The 17,780-nt window shown below is 42.1% G+C and overlaps 1 protein-coding gene across 1 annotated transcript; it reads left to right on the top strand.

Annotated features, from left to right (window-relative positions):
- Positions 1-1,158: 1,158 nt before the first annotated feature.
- Positions 1,159-16,246, top strand: MFSD4B (major facilitator superfamily domain containing 4B). The gene is made up of 4 exons (XM_008007322.3): positions 1,159-1,567; positions 4,123-4,291; positions 5,684-5,800; positions 7,429-16,246. The coding sequence occupies exons 1-4, from the start codon at positions 1,517-1,519 to the stop codon at positions 8,631-8,633; spliced, it is 1,542 nt and encodes a 513-aa protein (XP_008005513.1). The 5' UTR covers positions 1,159-1,516; the 3' UTR covers positions 8,634-16,246.
- Positions 16,247-17,780: the final 1,534 nt, after the last annotated feature.

Genomic DNA, 17,780 nt, shown 5'->3' on the forward strand with positions numbered 1-17,780 from the left:
GGCGACAGAGCGAGACTCCATCTCAAAAAAAAAAAAAAAAAAGTTAAGAAAAGAAAGAAAGAAAAAAGAAATGCTTGGAGGGGCATGGTGGCTCATACTTGTAATCCCAGCACTTTGGGAGGCCAAGGCAGGCAGATCACTTGAGGTCAGGAGTTCAAGACCAGCCTGGCCGACATGGTGAAACCTCGTCTCTACCAAAAAGCGCCACAGCACTCCAGCCCGAGCGACATAGGCTCTGTCTCAAAAAAGAAAAAACAAAACAAAACAAAACAAAAAAGCGGGGGTGCAGGTTGGGGGAAGACTTAATGACTGAATGAATAAGTCTGGAGAGACGGGTTGCAAGGAATGATGACACTGTTTTGTAGTCTGGGAGCCCAAGTGGATGAAAGCTGGAAGAATCAGGTGGAAAAGAACATTTCCAATGGACGGCAAAGAAAAGTATATAACATTTTGAGGCTGTGGTCCGCTTTGTTAAAGAGCAAAAGGAAACAATTCCTCAAATCGATGCCACGCTCCACTTCTTTACAACGATGGAATTATTTCAGGAATTGGAATTATTTCAGGAATTGTGTTTGAAACCTCAGCTTTGGATCCCGATTTCTTTCTTGAGCTACTGTTACACTGTTTATATATGGCCACTAATTCGATGACTGAGCTTGGGCAAATTGTTAATTATTTTCTATGACTTAATCTTTCTATGCGTACAACGGGGATAACGTGGAATTTGGGGTGTTATGAGGGTTAATTGAGATAATATACGTGATAACTTACACAATGACGTTCAACAAATACTTGTGGAGTGAAAGATGAGCGACTCATCGACAGATCTCAGGGATTTCAGAAAGCTGTATAAGGACCAGATCTTCAGGCTCCCTCCGCTCCCCAGGAGACCGGGGAGCCGGCGGGAGGAGCTACGGTGCAATTCTTGGCCCATTTTCCTCATAGCGGTTTGGCGCATTTTTACCTCTTGATTCTCTGGTCCCAGGCTGCAGCTTCAGCTCGCTCCGCCATGGGGCGCAAGTCCGCCAGCCTCTGTGGGCTCAGCTAAGTATGATGCCTAGGCTAGAGAGCCACGTCCGGTCTCTTAGGCAACCATATCAACTTCCGGCTTGAGGCGCGATCCCTGTTGGCGAGAGGCCACATTTCCGCCACGTGACCCGCGCATGCGCCTGCTTGCTGGAGCGCTAGCGTCCGTTGATCCGAACACCTGCTGAGTTCGGAAGTTCGCCTTCTCTGCCCCGGCTCGGGGCGGTCCGCTGGGAGGTGGCGCCCGGAGGGACAGCCGTGCCTCGGGGCGGGGCCGGTGCTCGTCTCGGAGCTCCAGAGGTTCCGCTGAGAAGCACGGCGGCAGCAAGACGACTTCTCCGGAGCCGCCGAGCTGGAGTTGGAAGTGGAGCTCCGTGGGGCCGGGCCCCCGGCTGCGGGGCAGCGGCTCCTGCAGGCTGAGGCCCCGGCGGAGAATGAGCCGGAGCCGGAGGTGGTGGTGGTCTCCCGGCAGAGCGGTGCCACCGGGAGCATGCTGCGATGGTTCACCACCTTGATGCTGTTTGCTTCCTTCCTGGGGCTGGTGAGAGCCGGTTCTGCAACCCTCCCAGGCCGGGACGTTCGAGTCTCGCCTTCGCCACTTGCAAACTGACCTTAGGCGTGTTACCTAACCTGTCTGGACCTCAGTTTCATCATCTGGAAATTGGGCACAATTCTAATCTTGGAGGGTTATTGTCAAGTGCAAAATAGATTTTCTGAATACGTTTTTCAGCTCCAGCAAGGGTTTTTTTTTTTGTTTTTTTTTTTGTTTGTTTGTTTTTTTGACGGAGTCTTGCTCTGTTGCCCAGGCTGGAGTGCAGCGGCGCAATCTCGGCTCACTGCAACCTCCGCCTCCCGGTTCAAGCTATTCTTGTGTGTCAGCCTTCCGAGTAGCTGGGATTACAGGCGCCTGCCACTAAGCCTAGCTAATTTTTGTATTTTTAGTGGAGACAGGGTTTCGCCATATTGGCCAGGCTGGTTTCGAACTCCTGACCTCAAGTGATCCTCCCGCCTCTGCCTCCGAAAGTACTGGTATTACAGGCGTGAGCCACTGCACCCGGCCCAGCAAGCCTTCATACGGCTCCTTCGTGGAATGGGAAGGTTGCAAGAAGGGTTGCCCAGGTCTTTGGCCGCTGCTCTGCGCACTCACCCACTCAACCCCCAAATTATTACACAGAAAAACTACTTTTCTGGAATTTCTTCCTGGTAGTCTAACCAAATTCAGCCAACCGCTTAATTTTGCAGATAAGGAAATAGGCCCGGAGGGGAAAGTGACTTTCTGGATCACACAGCTGGTTAAGTGATAGAGCCAGAAATATGTGTCTTACTCTGCCCGCAGTCCTATTTATTAATAAAACCAACCTTGAGATTCTTAAATGTTTTTCTTGGAGCAAAGGGCAAGCCTAGAAGCGCCTTTTGCCAAACGCCTGGGCCGCCGCTCAATTCACTTTTCGGAAACCTCCTTATCACTTAATAATTATGATCCTGGGGGAGTTGAGAGGATGAGTCCTCCCAAGAGTCTTTTGTGGTCACTTACCATCTCAGGGACTCTGAGCTACAGTTGTTTCTTAGAGTATTTTGATTGGGGGCGGTGGGGAGGGGTGAAGAAGGAAATCACTTCGGACTGTTGGTGAGTTGTCACTGACTGTCAGGTCCTGTTGTAAATCCTTTGAAAACATTAATTTGATTAGATTCTGTGCTCAGGCTTCTCTCGAAGTACTAGGTGCTTGCTGTGCACCTGGGCCCACGTTGGTCCTTAGTCTTGGACTGTTACGGGTTGGGCAGGGGCGCACCCCATGCATTTAGAGCAGAGCAGGGCAATTAGAATCAGTTATTCTGGAAATGTAGACTGATTGGAAACATTTTTTTCTCTAAGTGTCCAGTGAATTTCCTCTGAAAGTCAACGGTAATCCTTAGTTCTTGCTGACACTGCATTGTCTTTGAGTAAAGTTTTATTGTTAGAGTCATTCTATATTTGGGCGTGTAATATTTTCTAAGCAACCTTTACTGACTGTAATTCTGATGGCTTGGAAGAAAAGTGTGGATTTAGAAACATTTAAATTGTTTATCTCCTGTATGTTTTATATGTGTAGTTCAGGGGAAGAACCCCATGTACATCCAGAAGTATTGCTGTTTAACAACATAAAAAACAGGAATCATATTTTGATGTTTTGATCAATGTTTTGATGTTTTCCAGTGGCTCAGTCAGAACTCAGCTATAGTCTCGACCTCAGGGCTTAAGCGATCCTTCCATCTCAGCCTCCCTAGTAGCTGGGACTACAGGCATGTGGCACCACGCCTGACTGATTTTTTTATTTTTATTTTTGTAGAGATGGTTGCCTAGGTTGATCTCAAAATCCTGAGCTCAAGCAATCCTACCACCTCTCCCTCCCAAATTGCTGGGATTACAGGCGTAAGCAACCATGCCTGACTTAATTTAATTAATTATGATTTTTTTTTTTTTAAGACAAGAGTCTTGCTCTGTTGCCCAGGCTGGAGTGCAGTGCTGCAGTCTCGGCTCACTGCAACCTCTGCCTCCCATGTTCAAGCGATTCTCCTGCCTCAGCCTCCCAAGTAGCTGGGACTACAGGCACCCACCACCATGCCCAGCTAATTTTTGTATTTTTAGTAGAGATGGGGTTTCACTGTGTTAGCCACGCTGGTCTCAAACTCCTGACCTAGTGATCCGCCTGCCTCGACCTCCCAAAATGCTGAGATTACAGGCATGAGCCACCGTGCCCAGCCAATTTAAATTTTTAACACCCAAATTCTTACTTGTGCATGTAGTGTATTTCAAAATATACAAAACCATTTCAAGAATAGTTTTAATACATTTTATTAATACAGAGTAGTATTTTAAAGGTATTGTTCAGAAAGGAAACAGGATTGCAACAAAAAAAATTTTTTTTTTAATTGAATGGTGTCAAAACTTAAAAAAAAAAAAGAGAATTTTAGTCAAAACTGAAAAAACAGTAGTCTAATTCCCTATATCACGTTGTAAATCCCAGACCCTCCACCCCTTTTTTTATAGTGGAAGAAACTACCACATAGTCAGACATTATTTTAATAAGTAAAAACTTTTGTCTTTTTAAATTTTAGGGATTGAGTGTTGCTATCGTGGGACCCACGTTTCAAGATTTGGCAACAAACGTGAACCGAAATATTAGTAGCCTGTCTTTCATTTTTGTGGGTCGTGCCTTTGGATATTTGAGTGGCTCTGTGATTGGTGGATTGCTTGTTGATGTCATGAATTACTTTTTACTTTTGGGTAAGTAAATGCCAATTTTAGCTTGTTTATGACTGTCGGGGAATTTACAAGTTGTCCTTGAAAATATGAAAATACTAGCATGCAGAATGGTTGGCAACTGAAATGGGTAGTGTTTAGGTGTTCTCAATGGCAGTTGAGTTTCCCTGGTACCTGCTTTCACCTTGACAGAGGGAATCTGTGCTGGGGCCCTCTGGAAATTTCGATTAGCTCTAGAATGTGTTAGCAATCCTTAGCCTTCCCAACCACTGTAATTTAGATACCACTCCTGGATCACACACTGATTGTCCAAAAAACTCTGCTTATCAGGGTTTAGCGCAGATTTCCTGGGGTCACCGCAGATTAGAATGAGCTCCTTGAACCTGCCCAGGCTACACCCTGGATTGGGAATGAAGAGGGGAGGGGGGTTGGGTGGACTGATGTAGGCTATGTTTTTGTCCCTGCTGCCCCATGTTGTCGTTGGACAACCCCAGAGTGCTCTGTCTCCCCCTGGAAATAGATGGCAAAGTTTTTTTTTTTTCGAGAGAGTCTCCTCTTCCTCTGTTGCCCAGGCTGAAGTGCAGTGGTGCGATCTCTGCTCACTGCAACCTCCACCTCCTGGGCTCAAGCAATTCTCCCATCTCAGCCTCCCAGTTAACTGGGACCACAGGTGCATGCCACCATGCCTGGCTAGTTTTTGTATTTTTAGTAGAGCCAGGGTTTTACCTTGCTGCCCAGGTTGGTGTGGAAGTCCTGAGCTCAAAGGATCAGCCTCCCAAAGTGTTGGGATTACAGGTGTGAGCCACCACACCTGGCCTGGCAAAGCTTTTAACATATACCTTTTTTGAATAAATTGGAATATTTAGAGAAAATTTAGATTAATATGATAAAATTCTTTGGAAGCAAGAATAATAATTTGTTATTGTAATTAATAAATAATCCCTCTTATTTCCAAAGTGGGTTGAAAGAACGTATTTCTTGTATTTTCCTCTCTACTTCCCAAACTAATTTATTTAGTAAATTTTACTACAAACTGCTGTAGTAATTGCATTTTATTTTTGTCTTTTTAATTTTTTTCCTCATGTCTAAAAATTCCTGATAGGTTCTTAAATGTGAGTCATTTAAATTAATTTTGGCTTCTCTCTGTTGGTATAAAACTTGGCCTTATGGTATAATTTACAGTTTGATTACTAGCAGTGCTGGAAATGTATTTGTGTTATAATTATTTAGATTTCATAATCCATAAAGATTATAAAAGATTCTAATGAAATAACCACTTTTAGAAGCAAAAACTCTGATCTACTCATTACCTAATTTAAATTTGACCTGATTTTGCATGTTTGGACATTTATGATGTTGACTTGATCTATGACTGCCTGGATATTATTTTTTATAGCTGACTTTCTACCTTCCCAGGAATCTCAATGTTGGCTACCACAGTTGGTCTTTATCTTGTTCCTTTTTGCAAGACAGCAGTATTACTCACTGTCATGATGTGTGTCTTTGGTACTTCAATTGGCATTCTGGATACAGGTTAGTGAGCTCTTACAACGTCATCTCTGGGAGTAGAGACTTTCTGCTAGAAGAAGTATAGCAGATGATATTCAGCTATCACTTGCAATGCCCCCTAAAATGACACATACCTACTGAGTTGGTCATGAGTCACTCAGAATGAATCACCCTTCTAGCAGCTCTTCTTACCAATTAAGGGGACTGTTTCTGAGCAGCCAACTCTGAAATGAACTTAAAGAATTTTGTTCTATGAGCGATAGTTGATTTACAGTGCCCAAACAGGGAAGGGCCCCCATGTGGGTAATTACAGTGCAGGTGAATAGGCTTTCATCTTGGGTAGAACTTTATCATGCTAGTATGGGAGGAATTGGTGGTTTAATAGGTTAAACCAAGTTTGGAACCGTTATTTGGCTGTGAAAGCATAGAAGCAGCAATCCAACTGGACATGTACCCTGACTTCCAAGCCAAGAGAGATCCATGGTGTGGACTAGGCTCTTTTTCTTTTCTGTCCCCAAAGTTCCTGCCCTCCTGCAGTAGATTCTTTCCCCCATTGTTATGTCTTTTAAAACCTACTAAATAACTGCCAGGTGGTTCACGCCTGTAATCCTAGCACTTTGGGAGGCTGTGGTGGGCAGATCACCTGAGGTCAGGAGTTCAAGACCAGCCTGACCAACATGGAGAAACCACATCTCTACTAAAAATACAAAATTAGCCAGGCGTGGTGGTGCGTGCCTGTAATCCCAGCTACTCGGGAGGCTGAGGCCAGAGAATTGCTTGAACCCAAGAGATGGAGGTTGTGGAGAGCCAAGATCATGCCATTGTACTCCAGCCTGGGTCTGAAAACAAACAAACAAACAAAAAACCTACTAAATAACATAGGTGACATTTGTTTACTCCCTAAAACCAGCTTTCTATCCCTCCTTTCCCTCCTCTGCTGTTACGTGATCTGTTGGGGAAATATTTTGTTTTACTTCGGGCTTAATGTGGTTATGAAATTATAGGGTAAAATTATTTATTTATCTGAAAATATCTGTTAAAAAAAAGAAAATAGCCCAAGATGTGCTGCTTCTTGCCTTTCTCCTTCTAGATATTTAGATAGTATAAAGTCAGATGCTAAACGGTGTCCTTGTTTCCTCTAATGGGCACACTAGAATCTTGGCGTATTCAGGTTCCTGGACGTGCGTTTTGCATCTGTTACATACGTAAGTAATTTTCCTCAAGTGGCTCCCAAGAGCAAGTACAGAAAGCTTTGGTAATCTGGCTACTAGCTGATGAGAAAATTTTGCCTTTTAAATGTATATTTAAAATATTAATAAATATATAAGTATTTCTTCCCCAGTCTGATGTTAGAACTTTATTATAAAAAGCCTCTTGCTAATGTGCTTGGCTCTAGGAGGTAGTAGTCTGCTAGACTGTAGAATTCGATTTGTGAGTATGTGATGTTATAATGCCTAGAGTTGTCCGATGGTAGTGGGTTAGAGTTCCTTACTCAGAATTGATTTAGTTGCAGTGTTTGATAATTAGAATATTATATGCTTGTGCTGTGTAAAATAGACTCACCCCTTTCTGATAAGTGACTTTTTTTTTTTTTTTTTTAAGATAAGTTACTGTGTCTAACTTAAATAGTTTTTTCTGTCTTTCATTGACAGGTGGTAACGTCCTTATCTTGGCTCTTTGGGGGGACAAAGGAGCCCCACATATGCAGGCCTTACACTTCTCTTTTGCCTTGGGTGCCTTTTTGGCTCCACTGCTAGCGAAACTGGCATTGGGTCCGACAGCGTCTGCTGAAAACTGCACAGAGTCTGATTTTCATCATCCTGCACTCAACCGATCATCTGAGGCTGACTCAGAAGCTCTGTTTGGAGTACCTAATGATACGAATTTACTGTGGGCTTATGCTGTTATTGGTACTTACATGTTCTTAGTTTCTGTCATTTTGTTTGGTCTGTTTTTCAAGAATAGCTCAAAGCAGGAAAAAACAAGAGCATCTGCTCAGACATCTCGAAGAGCAAAATATCACAACGCCCTTCTTTGTCTCCTTTTTCTGTTCTTCTTTTTTTATGTTGGAGCCGAGGTAACATATGGCTCTTATGTTTTCTCATTTGCAACCACCCATGCTGGCATGAAAGAAAGTGAAGCCGCTGGGTTGAACTCCATCTTCTGGGGGACATTTGCAGTCTGCAGGGGCCTGGCAATCTTTTTTGCTACCTGTTTACAGCCTGGAACCATGATTGTGTTGAGCAACATTGGCAGCCTGACTTCATCTTTATTTCTGGTGCTTTTTGACAAGAAGCCAATTTGTCTCTGGATAGCAACTGCGGTGTATGGGGCTTCAATGGCAACCACGTTTCCCAGTGGTATTTCTTGGATTGAGCAGTACACGACCATCCATGGGAAATCTGCAGCGTTTTTTGTAGTTGGTGCTGCCCTGGGAGAAATGGCTATTCCTGCAGTCATTGGAATTCTTCAAGGAAAATACCCTGATTTGCCTGTAGTTCTGTATACCTCTTTGGGAGCATCAATAGCCACTGGTGTTTTATTTCCTGTGCTATATAAATTAGCCACTTCACCTCTTGATCACCAGCGAAAAGAAAACAGAAAGAGTGAGGACCAGAAAGCTTTGCTTTCTAGCTCTGGGCTAAATGAATATGAGGAAGAGAATGAAGAGGAGGATGCAGAAAAATGGAATGAAATGGATTTTGAAATGATTGAAACGGATGATACAATGAGGCATTCTATAATAGAGACATCTAGAAGTAGTTCGACGGAGCCCACAGCTGAAATCTATAACCAGTATCCATCAAATGCACTGGTGTTTGAGTCCTCTCCTGTTAATACTGGCAGTTCCATATGAAGCACTTGCCAGAAACCAGGACAAAAGGGACTAACACTTAGAGAAGATGGATTACTCACTGACATCTTTGAATAATTGCCACTTCTAAGGAGGTCATTCAGAGCAGAGCATTAGCAGATTTTCACCATGCTTTGGGGATTAAAATTTTTAGGTCCAAATTGTAGCAAATGCTAAAAAGTTTTGAAATGTTCTGTAATTCCCAGAGTCTTCCATAAGTAACCAAATGGTCTCATACACATGCAATAGGATCTTGTTATAAGGCTGGTATTTCACGTGTGACTGATCAGGAAGTATTTTATGGTCTCCACCCCTCAGAGCACGCAAAGAAGGCATTTGTTTTTGAGAAGGTGGGTGTTGTTCTCATAGAATGAGACCATGTAGGAGTTGAGTTGATTGGTTGAACAAATTATCAGGTATCAATATTTTTCCAGGAAAGTTGAGAGTAGTTTCATAAAAGAGAAATGGAGAGAGACTTATTAATTGCTTTACCTTATCTGTAGGGTTGGATCAAAGAATGCTAATGACTCATTTGATTTCTCATTTCAATGAAGAGAACACAGAACAGGGCCCAAGGGGCCTGGCTTCAAGCCTTGACTCCTAGCCCTGCACTCTGTCATTTAACATAGGCCTTGTTTATCTGGCCTCCTGATCTGTGATTCTAGAAATGAAAATGAGATGATTTCCAAATTGGGAATCCATAAGTTTTAAAGTTTGTGCAAAATGTCTGCTAGAAATTAGTACAAGTGACAGTGCATTCTTCATTTCAAATGAAAAGTGAAACCAAAATGATAAATAGCTTTAAGAATGTGCTAATGATAAATGATTACATGTCAGTTTAATGTACTTAATGTTTAATAACTTATTTGAATAATTACCTGAAGAATATATTTTTTTAGTACTGCATTTCATTGACTCTAAGTTGCGCTTTTTGCCCCCATACTGTTAACATCTCTGAAATCAGGACATGTCTTGAAAGTAATCATTTAACATTGTGACAAAGTTTGATTGACAGTTTTTTCCCATATGTATAAAAAATAATGTGTTTTACAATCAGTGGCTTAGATTCAGTGAAATACAGTTATTTCATTCAATTATGGAGATGATACTATCTTTACAGACATTTTAAAAAGAAGTTATTTTTATATGCTAATATTCTCTGTTCAAATGGGATTTGGAGACACTGTGTTCTAATTTTAAGAGCTGTTTCAGTGTTACTAGATGAGTAGTAGGGCTGTCGATGGAGTCCTTTGAGGTCCTTTGCCTACCTTAGGAACAGAGGCTGGGTCTGAGCCTTGCTCAAGATTAGCTCTTCACCAGGTCTGGGTGGTAATCATATCACAGTTACTGTAAACCGCTCTGCAAGTGTAATTTACAGTGAGGCACAGCCTTTTCCAATGATTAGAATACTTGTGTCACCCATCCAGGCTTTCTCTTTCCTGAGTCTGAAATACCTGGGAAACCAATTAGAAGGTGACTTGGTGACCTAGAAGTCAAGGATCAGAAAGGGTACTTCATATGTATATGGCAGAATTGGTACAGGTGATCCTTTGAAAAATGACTAGAATTGATGCAATTTTGTTTACTTCCTCCAATTTTATGCTGAATAATTTCTCATTTCTACCTGATTGGAGTAGGCTTGCTTTCTTTTACTTAATTTCTATAAATTTGCCGTTGTTTTGTCTTAAGTAAAATACAGTGTCTTTCTTGACCATGGCCCATTCACCTTATATGCCTGCTACAGTCTTGGTTCATGTCATGACCTAACAGCTTTGGAGAGGGCGGTGACGTTAATGGTAAAAACCCTCTTGCTCTTTTTATTTTTTTTTATTTATTGGGGGTGGGGGACAGTGTCTCACTCACTCTGTCGCTCAGGCTGGAGGCAATCGCGTGATCTCAGAGCTCACTGCAACCTCTGCCTCCCTGGTTCAAGTGATTCTTCTGCCTCAGCCTCCTGAGTAGCTGGGATTACAGGCGTGCGCCACCATGCCCAGCTAATTTTTGTATTTTTAGTAGAGGGGGGTTTCACATGTTACCCAGGCTGATCTCAAACTCCTGATCTCAAGTGATCCGCCCACCTCAGCCTCCCAAAGTGTTGAGATTGCAGGCATGAGCCACTGTGCCCGGCCCTTTTGCTCTTTGTATGGTGTACTTTTCCCTTAGTTAGAACTTGGAAATTACTTCTGCTTCACTTACTGCTTTTTCTCCGGTTGTTGGAATCTAGGCAGGAGCAGTTACTTGGCAGCTAGGTGGCTTGCTAGAATAGGAATTCCACCTTCTGCATTTACTGTTACAGGGTAGAAGATGCAGCTCAGGAAGAGAAGGATGATAAGAACATGGCAGAAAATCTCAAAATCCACACTGGAAAATTCACTATGGTTCCACAAACCAAAATGTGAATGGTCCTATGAGATCATAGGCATTGTTAAAGTTCCATATTGGAAGGAAAAGACTTAGTGCAATTCTAAGAGTTAGCGTTCAGTTCTTAGGTAAGTGTCTGCTGATACCTAAGTAATTAATACCCAAGTGTTCTATTGCTGGGTAACACATTACCACAAATTGAACACCTTAAAACAACAGACATTTACCGTCTCACAGGGGCTGCTTCTGTACAGGACCTTACTCTTGTAGACTGAGGTCCGTGTTTCTTGCTGACTCTCAGCTGGGCACCGCTCAACTTCGGGAGGCCTCCCACAGTTCTTGTCATGTGGCCCTCTCACAGATGCCTCTCACAACATGGCAGTTTCTTCAAAGCAAGCAGGAGAATCTCTAAATGAGTGTTGTATGACGTTATGTCATTATGGGAATAACATCCCATCACCTTTGCCGTATTCTAGTGTCTAGAAGCAAGGTATGAGTTCCACCCAAACTCAAGGGTAGAGGCTAGAACACAGATGTGACTCACTGGGGGTCACCTTAGAGCGTGCCTGCCATACACAGGTACCTGCAAAATAGAGATTCTCAAAAGAGCTAAAAACTGAGCTAAGAGCAGGACATGACGGCTCACACCTGTAATCCCAGCTACTCAGTTTCTTGAGCAGCTGGGACTACAGTTGCATGCCACCTTACGTGGCTTTTTTTTTTTTTTTTTCTTCTCAGAGACAGGGTCTCATTTTGTTGCCCAGGCTGGTCTTAAACTCCTGGCTTCAAGCAATCCTTCCGCCTCAGCCTCCCAAATGCTAGGATTACAGGTGTGAGCCACCATACCCCACCCTGTGACTATTCTTGTATATTGCTCTTATGTCTTCCTTTGCTTGGATTTTTAATTGCAGAATGTGTTTAGTAGATTCTGTAAATTTATTGCAGCTTGCCTTTAATACATTTGGCTATGATTTAGTTAACGGGTGGCCTGGAGGAATGTTTTGAAGTTAGATGACAGGGGCCGGCTTTTAGCTCAGAATAACTTTTTTTTTTTTTTTTTTTAGATAGAGTCTTGCTCTGTCGCCCAGGCTGGAGTGCAATGGCACGATCTTGGCTTACTGCAACCTCCGGCTCCTGGGTTCAAGCGATTCTCCTGCCTTAGCCTCCCGAGTAGCTGGGATTACAGGTGTGCGCCACCACACCCAGCTAATTTTTGTATTTTTAGTGAACACGGGGTTTCACCATGTGGGTCAGGCTGGTCTTGAACTCCTGACCCCGTGATCTGCCTGCCTCGGCCTCCCAAAGTGCTGGGATCACGGGTGTGAGCCATTGCTCCCGGTCAGCTCAGAACAACTTGTTGAGATTATATGATGCTTTTCCAATAAAAATTACTTAATTTTGATAAAATATACTTAATGGAAAGCGTACCTTTTAACATTTTAAATTGTACAGTTGAGTGGCATTGAGTATAATATTCACATTGTTGTACAACCATCACTACCATTCATCCACAGAACGTTTTCTACCTTGCAAAACTGAAACTCTGTGCCATTAAACAATAACTGCCATTCTACGCCCCCATCCCAGGCCTTGGCAACCACCATTCTACTTTGTCTGTCTATGAATTTGACTACTCAGAGTACTTCATGTAAGTGGGATCATACAGTTTTTGTCCTTTTATTACTAGCTTCTTTCACTTAACATAATGTCTTCAAAGATCATCCTTATTGTAGCATGTGTTAGAATTTCTTTCCTTTTTAAGTCTGTATGATACACCATTGTATATACATACTACATTTTGTTTATTCATCTGTCAATGGACATTTGTGTTGCTTCTACATTTTGGCTGTTGTTAATACGCTGCTGTGAACATGGGTGTACAACTTTCTCTTGGAGATCTTGTTTTCAGGTCTTTTGAGATATATACCCATAAGTGGAATTGGTGGATCTTATGGTAATTTTGTTTTTAATATTTTGTTGTGTTTGTGTTTTTTGTCTTAGATTTTTTTCCTTAAGTTTTTCCAGAAGAGAGCAGCTTTAGGAAGAGAATAGAGAAACACATACTTTTAAAGTACTATCTCAGACTTTAGGCCCATTATGATCATGTCAGTAGCACCCATGTACTGAATAAGTGAACTCAAAGAAAGGTTATGTCGGGCAACTACCTCAAAGTTTTGTTATCTCTGCTTGCAATTTTTGTTTAGTCATTGAACAAGGGCTTGAGGGCTTACTGCATGTGAGCTCTGTAGACTAAGTATTAATTAACTTTCTTTTTTGTCCTTGCAGTAGCAGGTACAGCTTTGATCTTAGTTTTCTGCCAAATGAATTGTTCTGTGTTTTGTGCTCATTCATTTACAAACAGAGATCCTTCTGACCACCTTGGAACCAGAAGGTGTATGGTCAGAGAACTATAAATGGGCTGCTCTCTGCCTCTCTCACAGCAGTTCTGCCCCTCCTTGGGACCACTTGTTTTCTGCATTCCTGGCCCATCCTCTGTGTATCTCTGGTCCCAATTCCAGAGGAAACCTGTTTGACTTGAGTAGATGCCATTGCCCTTATTGGGCCTTGCCTCAGGAGTTGCTGGTTAGCCTATGAAGGGGTTCCCTTTGGGTTGATGACATTGCTCCCATCCAGAAAGTGGCTACTTCTACCCTCCTACTCCCACCACTCTGTTGATGAGCTGTTATCATCAAAAGAGAATTTCCACTGTCTGCTCTGTACCAGAGAAGTGCTAGGCTTCATAAATATTGGTAATGGATGTCTGAATGGGATGCAAGTTGGCAGGCCCTGGGATGGATGGCCTGGTTCATCTGCATCAGAACTGGAAAAACAAAATCACACCAAATTGCAGACTTTTTTGGAAGAGCATATTAGACAAGGTTTGTGGACTGTTTGATTTTTACCAAGAAAGAAAGCTTTCTCCTAAGAGGGTAAGATTTCTACTTGAGTGAACTCTTAAGAGGAGTCCCAATTTGCAAGAGATATTATTACAGTTCTCATCTGTGTGGACCAGAAAGTTTTCCAAGTCCATGCATTTCAGTTACCTAACAGATATTTACTGAGCATTTACCATGTTCAGTAACCAGGGCCCTGGGAATGCAACAGGAGAAGGCAGATAAGATCCTTGCCTTCACCAAGCTTATGTTTTTCTATTTCAAGTAAAATTTGCCATGACAAAATTCCTGTCAGCAGAAGAGCCAGTAGTTCTTACTGTACTAGGTTTTGCCCAGTTTTAGACACGGAAAGTAGCGAAACTCTTGGCTCCTTGGTGTGTGTGTTTTGTTTGTCCATTTCTAGTGCTTGTATATGTCTCGGGGGTAATTTTTGATTTAGAGTTTTGTAGAAATTACTTGGAACCATGTAGTTGAGGTGAATATAGGTAAGAAGGCTTAAGAAGCCTACAACAAAGGAGTCTGACACCAACTTTTGAGATTTATTCAGTGCAGCCAAGAGAATATTATTTATGGTCAAACTAGATCTTGGATTGCAGTTCCAAAGACCCTTGGGCTGACAGAGCAGGTTCTTATTTCTTAGCCCTTTCCCTTGTCACTTGCAGTGAACTCTGCCCCCAGGAGCAGAGTATCCAGTTCTGTGTCCAAGCACTCTATGAATCTTTACCCTTGTTGAAGAAACACTCAGAGACAGAAGCATTTAGAAAAGGAAAAGTTTACCTGCAAAGAGAGCAAGAGAATGACTGGCTTGCCAAATAAAAAACGTAAGTATTTGAAGGAAAAAATTAAAAACCACCAAGGTTTCTGAGTTTGCATTAGACTGTTCATGGTGGAAAAACAGTAACTGCCTCACGTAATTATTATATTCACAAAGGTATGGCAAATCTTCAGACGTAGTACAGCAAAAACCAAGGATAAAATTTCTTAGGGAGTCCGGGTTTACGGGAAACATTCAAGGTTTTATTGTTTTTTAGATCAGAAACAGTTAGATTCTTATCTATCATTTTTGTTTTGTCTCAGGGTGCAGAGTCTTTCTTTTCTGTTGGTGATTGATACAGTTTGGCTGTGTCCCCACCAAAATCTCATCCTCAATTCCCGTGTGTTGTTGGAGGGACCTGGTGGGAGGTAACTGAATCATGGGAGCAGGTCTTTCCCGTGCTGTTCCTGTGATAGAGATCTGATGGTTATTATAAGGGGGAGTTTTCCTGCACAAGCCCTCTTTTTGCCTGCTGCCATCATATAAGATGTGAATTGCTGCTTCTTGCCTTCCGCCATGGTTGTGAAGCCTCCCCAGCCATGTGGAACTGTAAGTCCAATAACCTCTTTTGTAAATTACCTAGTCTCAGGTCTGTCTTTATCAACAGCATGAAAACACACTAATACAGTGATATAGGAAGTTCTTAGTCTTACTGAAGCAGAGGAAAGTGACATTTTGCTTCTACACCCTCCAGAATTCATAAGCTCAAGAAGGAAAGAGGACCCAAGGGAAAAACGTGATTGCAAAATGTGTTCTTGTCCTCTGCCCAAGTGATTAACCTTTACTCTAGTGGTTTTTAAACGTGGGTGCTGTTAGAATCACCTGGCAGTATTTAAAAATGGCTGATGCCCAGCATTTTAACTTAAATACCAATTTGATTGGTCTGGAGTGGATTTTGAGTATAGATGTTTAAAAAAGTAACTCCTCCTCCCCAATCCCCCATAATTGTAATGTGCAGCCAGGATTGAGAACCACTGCTTTCATCAGTGCACAAAACTGGATCTTCTACTAGTCACAATGGTTTTTTCTTAGGCTAATTTACAGATTGATTAAGTTATGCTGCTTTTGTAGATCCTTGAAATTCTGTGCACTTTCTTAAAGGAAAACTGGAGAGGAAGAGATCTCCTGTATTCTATTCCCTCCACTGCTGTTTGGTCCAATGCAGGAAATAATCAATGCTGTTGTTTGAAGTCCTTCCTAAAATAAAAGCTCAGATCTTTTGGAGCTTGCCCTTCTAGGCAGGTTTTCACCAATCAGTTTTGATTTGGGGGGCTTACAGGGGTAGGAATGATCTTGTAGGTTTATTATATCTGAATTTAAGACTACTCACCTAGGCTGGGTGTGGTGGCTCACACCTGTAATCTCAGTGCTTTGGGAGGCCAAGGTGGGAGGATACCTTGAGCCCAGGAGTTCAACACTTCAGTGAGCCATGATCACACCACTGCATGAGCGAAACTCCATCTCAAACAGAAAAAATAGACTACTCACTGTTTACATAGCTCTGGACCATATAAAAGCTTGTTTGAATAAAATATTGATAACAATAGTGATGTTGGTTGAAGATTCATGTTTCAGTTTCACTGATTTTGAATTGATACATAATAGTTATGCATAATTATGGGTTCCCTTTGATAATTTGATACATGCATACAATGTGTAATGAGCAAATCAGGGTAGCTGGGATATCCATCACCTCAAATATTTATCATTTCTTTGTGTTGGGAACATTCCAAATCTCTAGCTATTTTGGAATATACAATAAATTAGTGTTAACTGTAGTCACCCTACTGTGCTATCAAACACTAGAACTTACTCCTTCTGTCTTAACTGTATTTGTGTATCTGCTAACCAACCTGCTGCCCTCTGCTCTGTCCCGTACCCTTCCCAGCCTCTGGTAATTACCATTCTACTGACTACCTCCATGAGATTAATTTTTTAGCTCCCATGTCTGAGTGAGAACATGCAGTATTTGTCTTTCTGTTAAGTGAAATAATTCCCTTAACATAGTGTCCTTCAGTTTCATCGGTGTTGCTGCAGATGATAGGATTTCGTTTTATTATGACTGAATGATATTCCGTCATGTATATACCACATTTTCTTTATCCATTCATCTGTTGAAGGGCACTTAGGTTGATTCCATATTTGGTCATTGTGAATATTGCTGCAGTAAACATGGGAGTGCAGCTATCTCTTTGATACACCAATCTCCTTTCCTTTGGATATATACCCAGCAGTGGAATTGCTGCATCATATGGTAGTTCTATTTTTAGTTTTTTGAGGAATCTCCATACTGTTTTATGTGGTGACTGTACTAATTTACATTTCTCCAACAGTGTAGGAGCATTCCACTTTCTCCACATTCTGGCCAGCATCTCTTTATTTTCTGTTCTTTTGATTATAGCCATTCTAACTGGGTTGAGGAGATATCTCGTGGTTTTGATTGCATTTTACTGATGATTAGTGATGCCAGGCATTTTCTTTCTTTCTTTTTTTTCATAATCAGTTTCTGCTTATCCAGAACATTTTTCATTACATGTTGGCCACTAGTATGTCTTCTTTTGACAAATGTCTGCTTAACCAGCCACGGTGGCTCATGCCTGTAATCCAAGCATTTTGGGAGGCTGAGGCGGGTGTATCGCCTGAGGTCAGGAGTTTTGAGACCAGTCTGGCCAACATAGTGAAACCCTATCTCTACTAAAAATACAAAAAATTGGCTGGGTGTGGTGGTGGTCGCATGTAATCCCAGCTGCTAGGCAGGCTGAGGCAGGAGAAGTGCTTGAACCCGGAGGCAGAGGTTGCAGTGAGCTGAGATCATGCCACTGCACTCCAGCCTGGGTAACAAGAGCGAAACTCCATCTCAAAAAATAAAATTAAAATAAAATAAAAGGTCTATTCAGATCTTTTGCTTATGTAAAAATCAGATTACTTCGTTTGTTGTGTTGTGTGTTTTTGCTATTGATTTGTTGAGCTCCGTATGTATTCTGATTGTTAATCCCTTGTCAGGTGGGTAGGGTTTTTTGGTTTGCTTTTGTTTCTTTGTTTTTGAGACGAGGTCTCACTCTGTCACCCAGGTTGGAGTGC

Source organism: Chlorocebus sabaeus, chromosome 13 (genome assembly GCF_047675955.1).
Source record: "Chlorocebus sabaeus isolate Y175 chromosome 13, mChlSab1.0.hap1, whole genome shotgun sequence".
In the NCBI taxonomy this organism is placed as follows: Eukaryota; Metazoa; Chordata; class Mammalia; order Primates; family Cercopithecidae; genus Chlorocebus; species Chlorocebus sabaeus.

Coding starts and splice junctions, on each gene's coding strand:
- MFSD4B (XM_008007322.3), top strand. CDS start 1,517: ATGCTGCGATGGTTCACCACCTTGATGCTGTTTGCTTCCTTCCTGGGG. Junction 1,568..4,122: donor TTGCTTCCTTCCTGGGGCTG/GTGAGAGCCGGT, acceptor TTTAAATTTTAG/GGATTGAGTGTTGCTATCGT. Junction 4,292..5,683: donor GAATTACTTTTTACTTTTGG/GTAAGTAAATGC, acceptor CTACCTTCCCAG/GAATCTCAATGTTGGCTACC.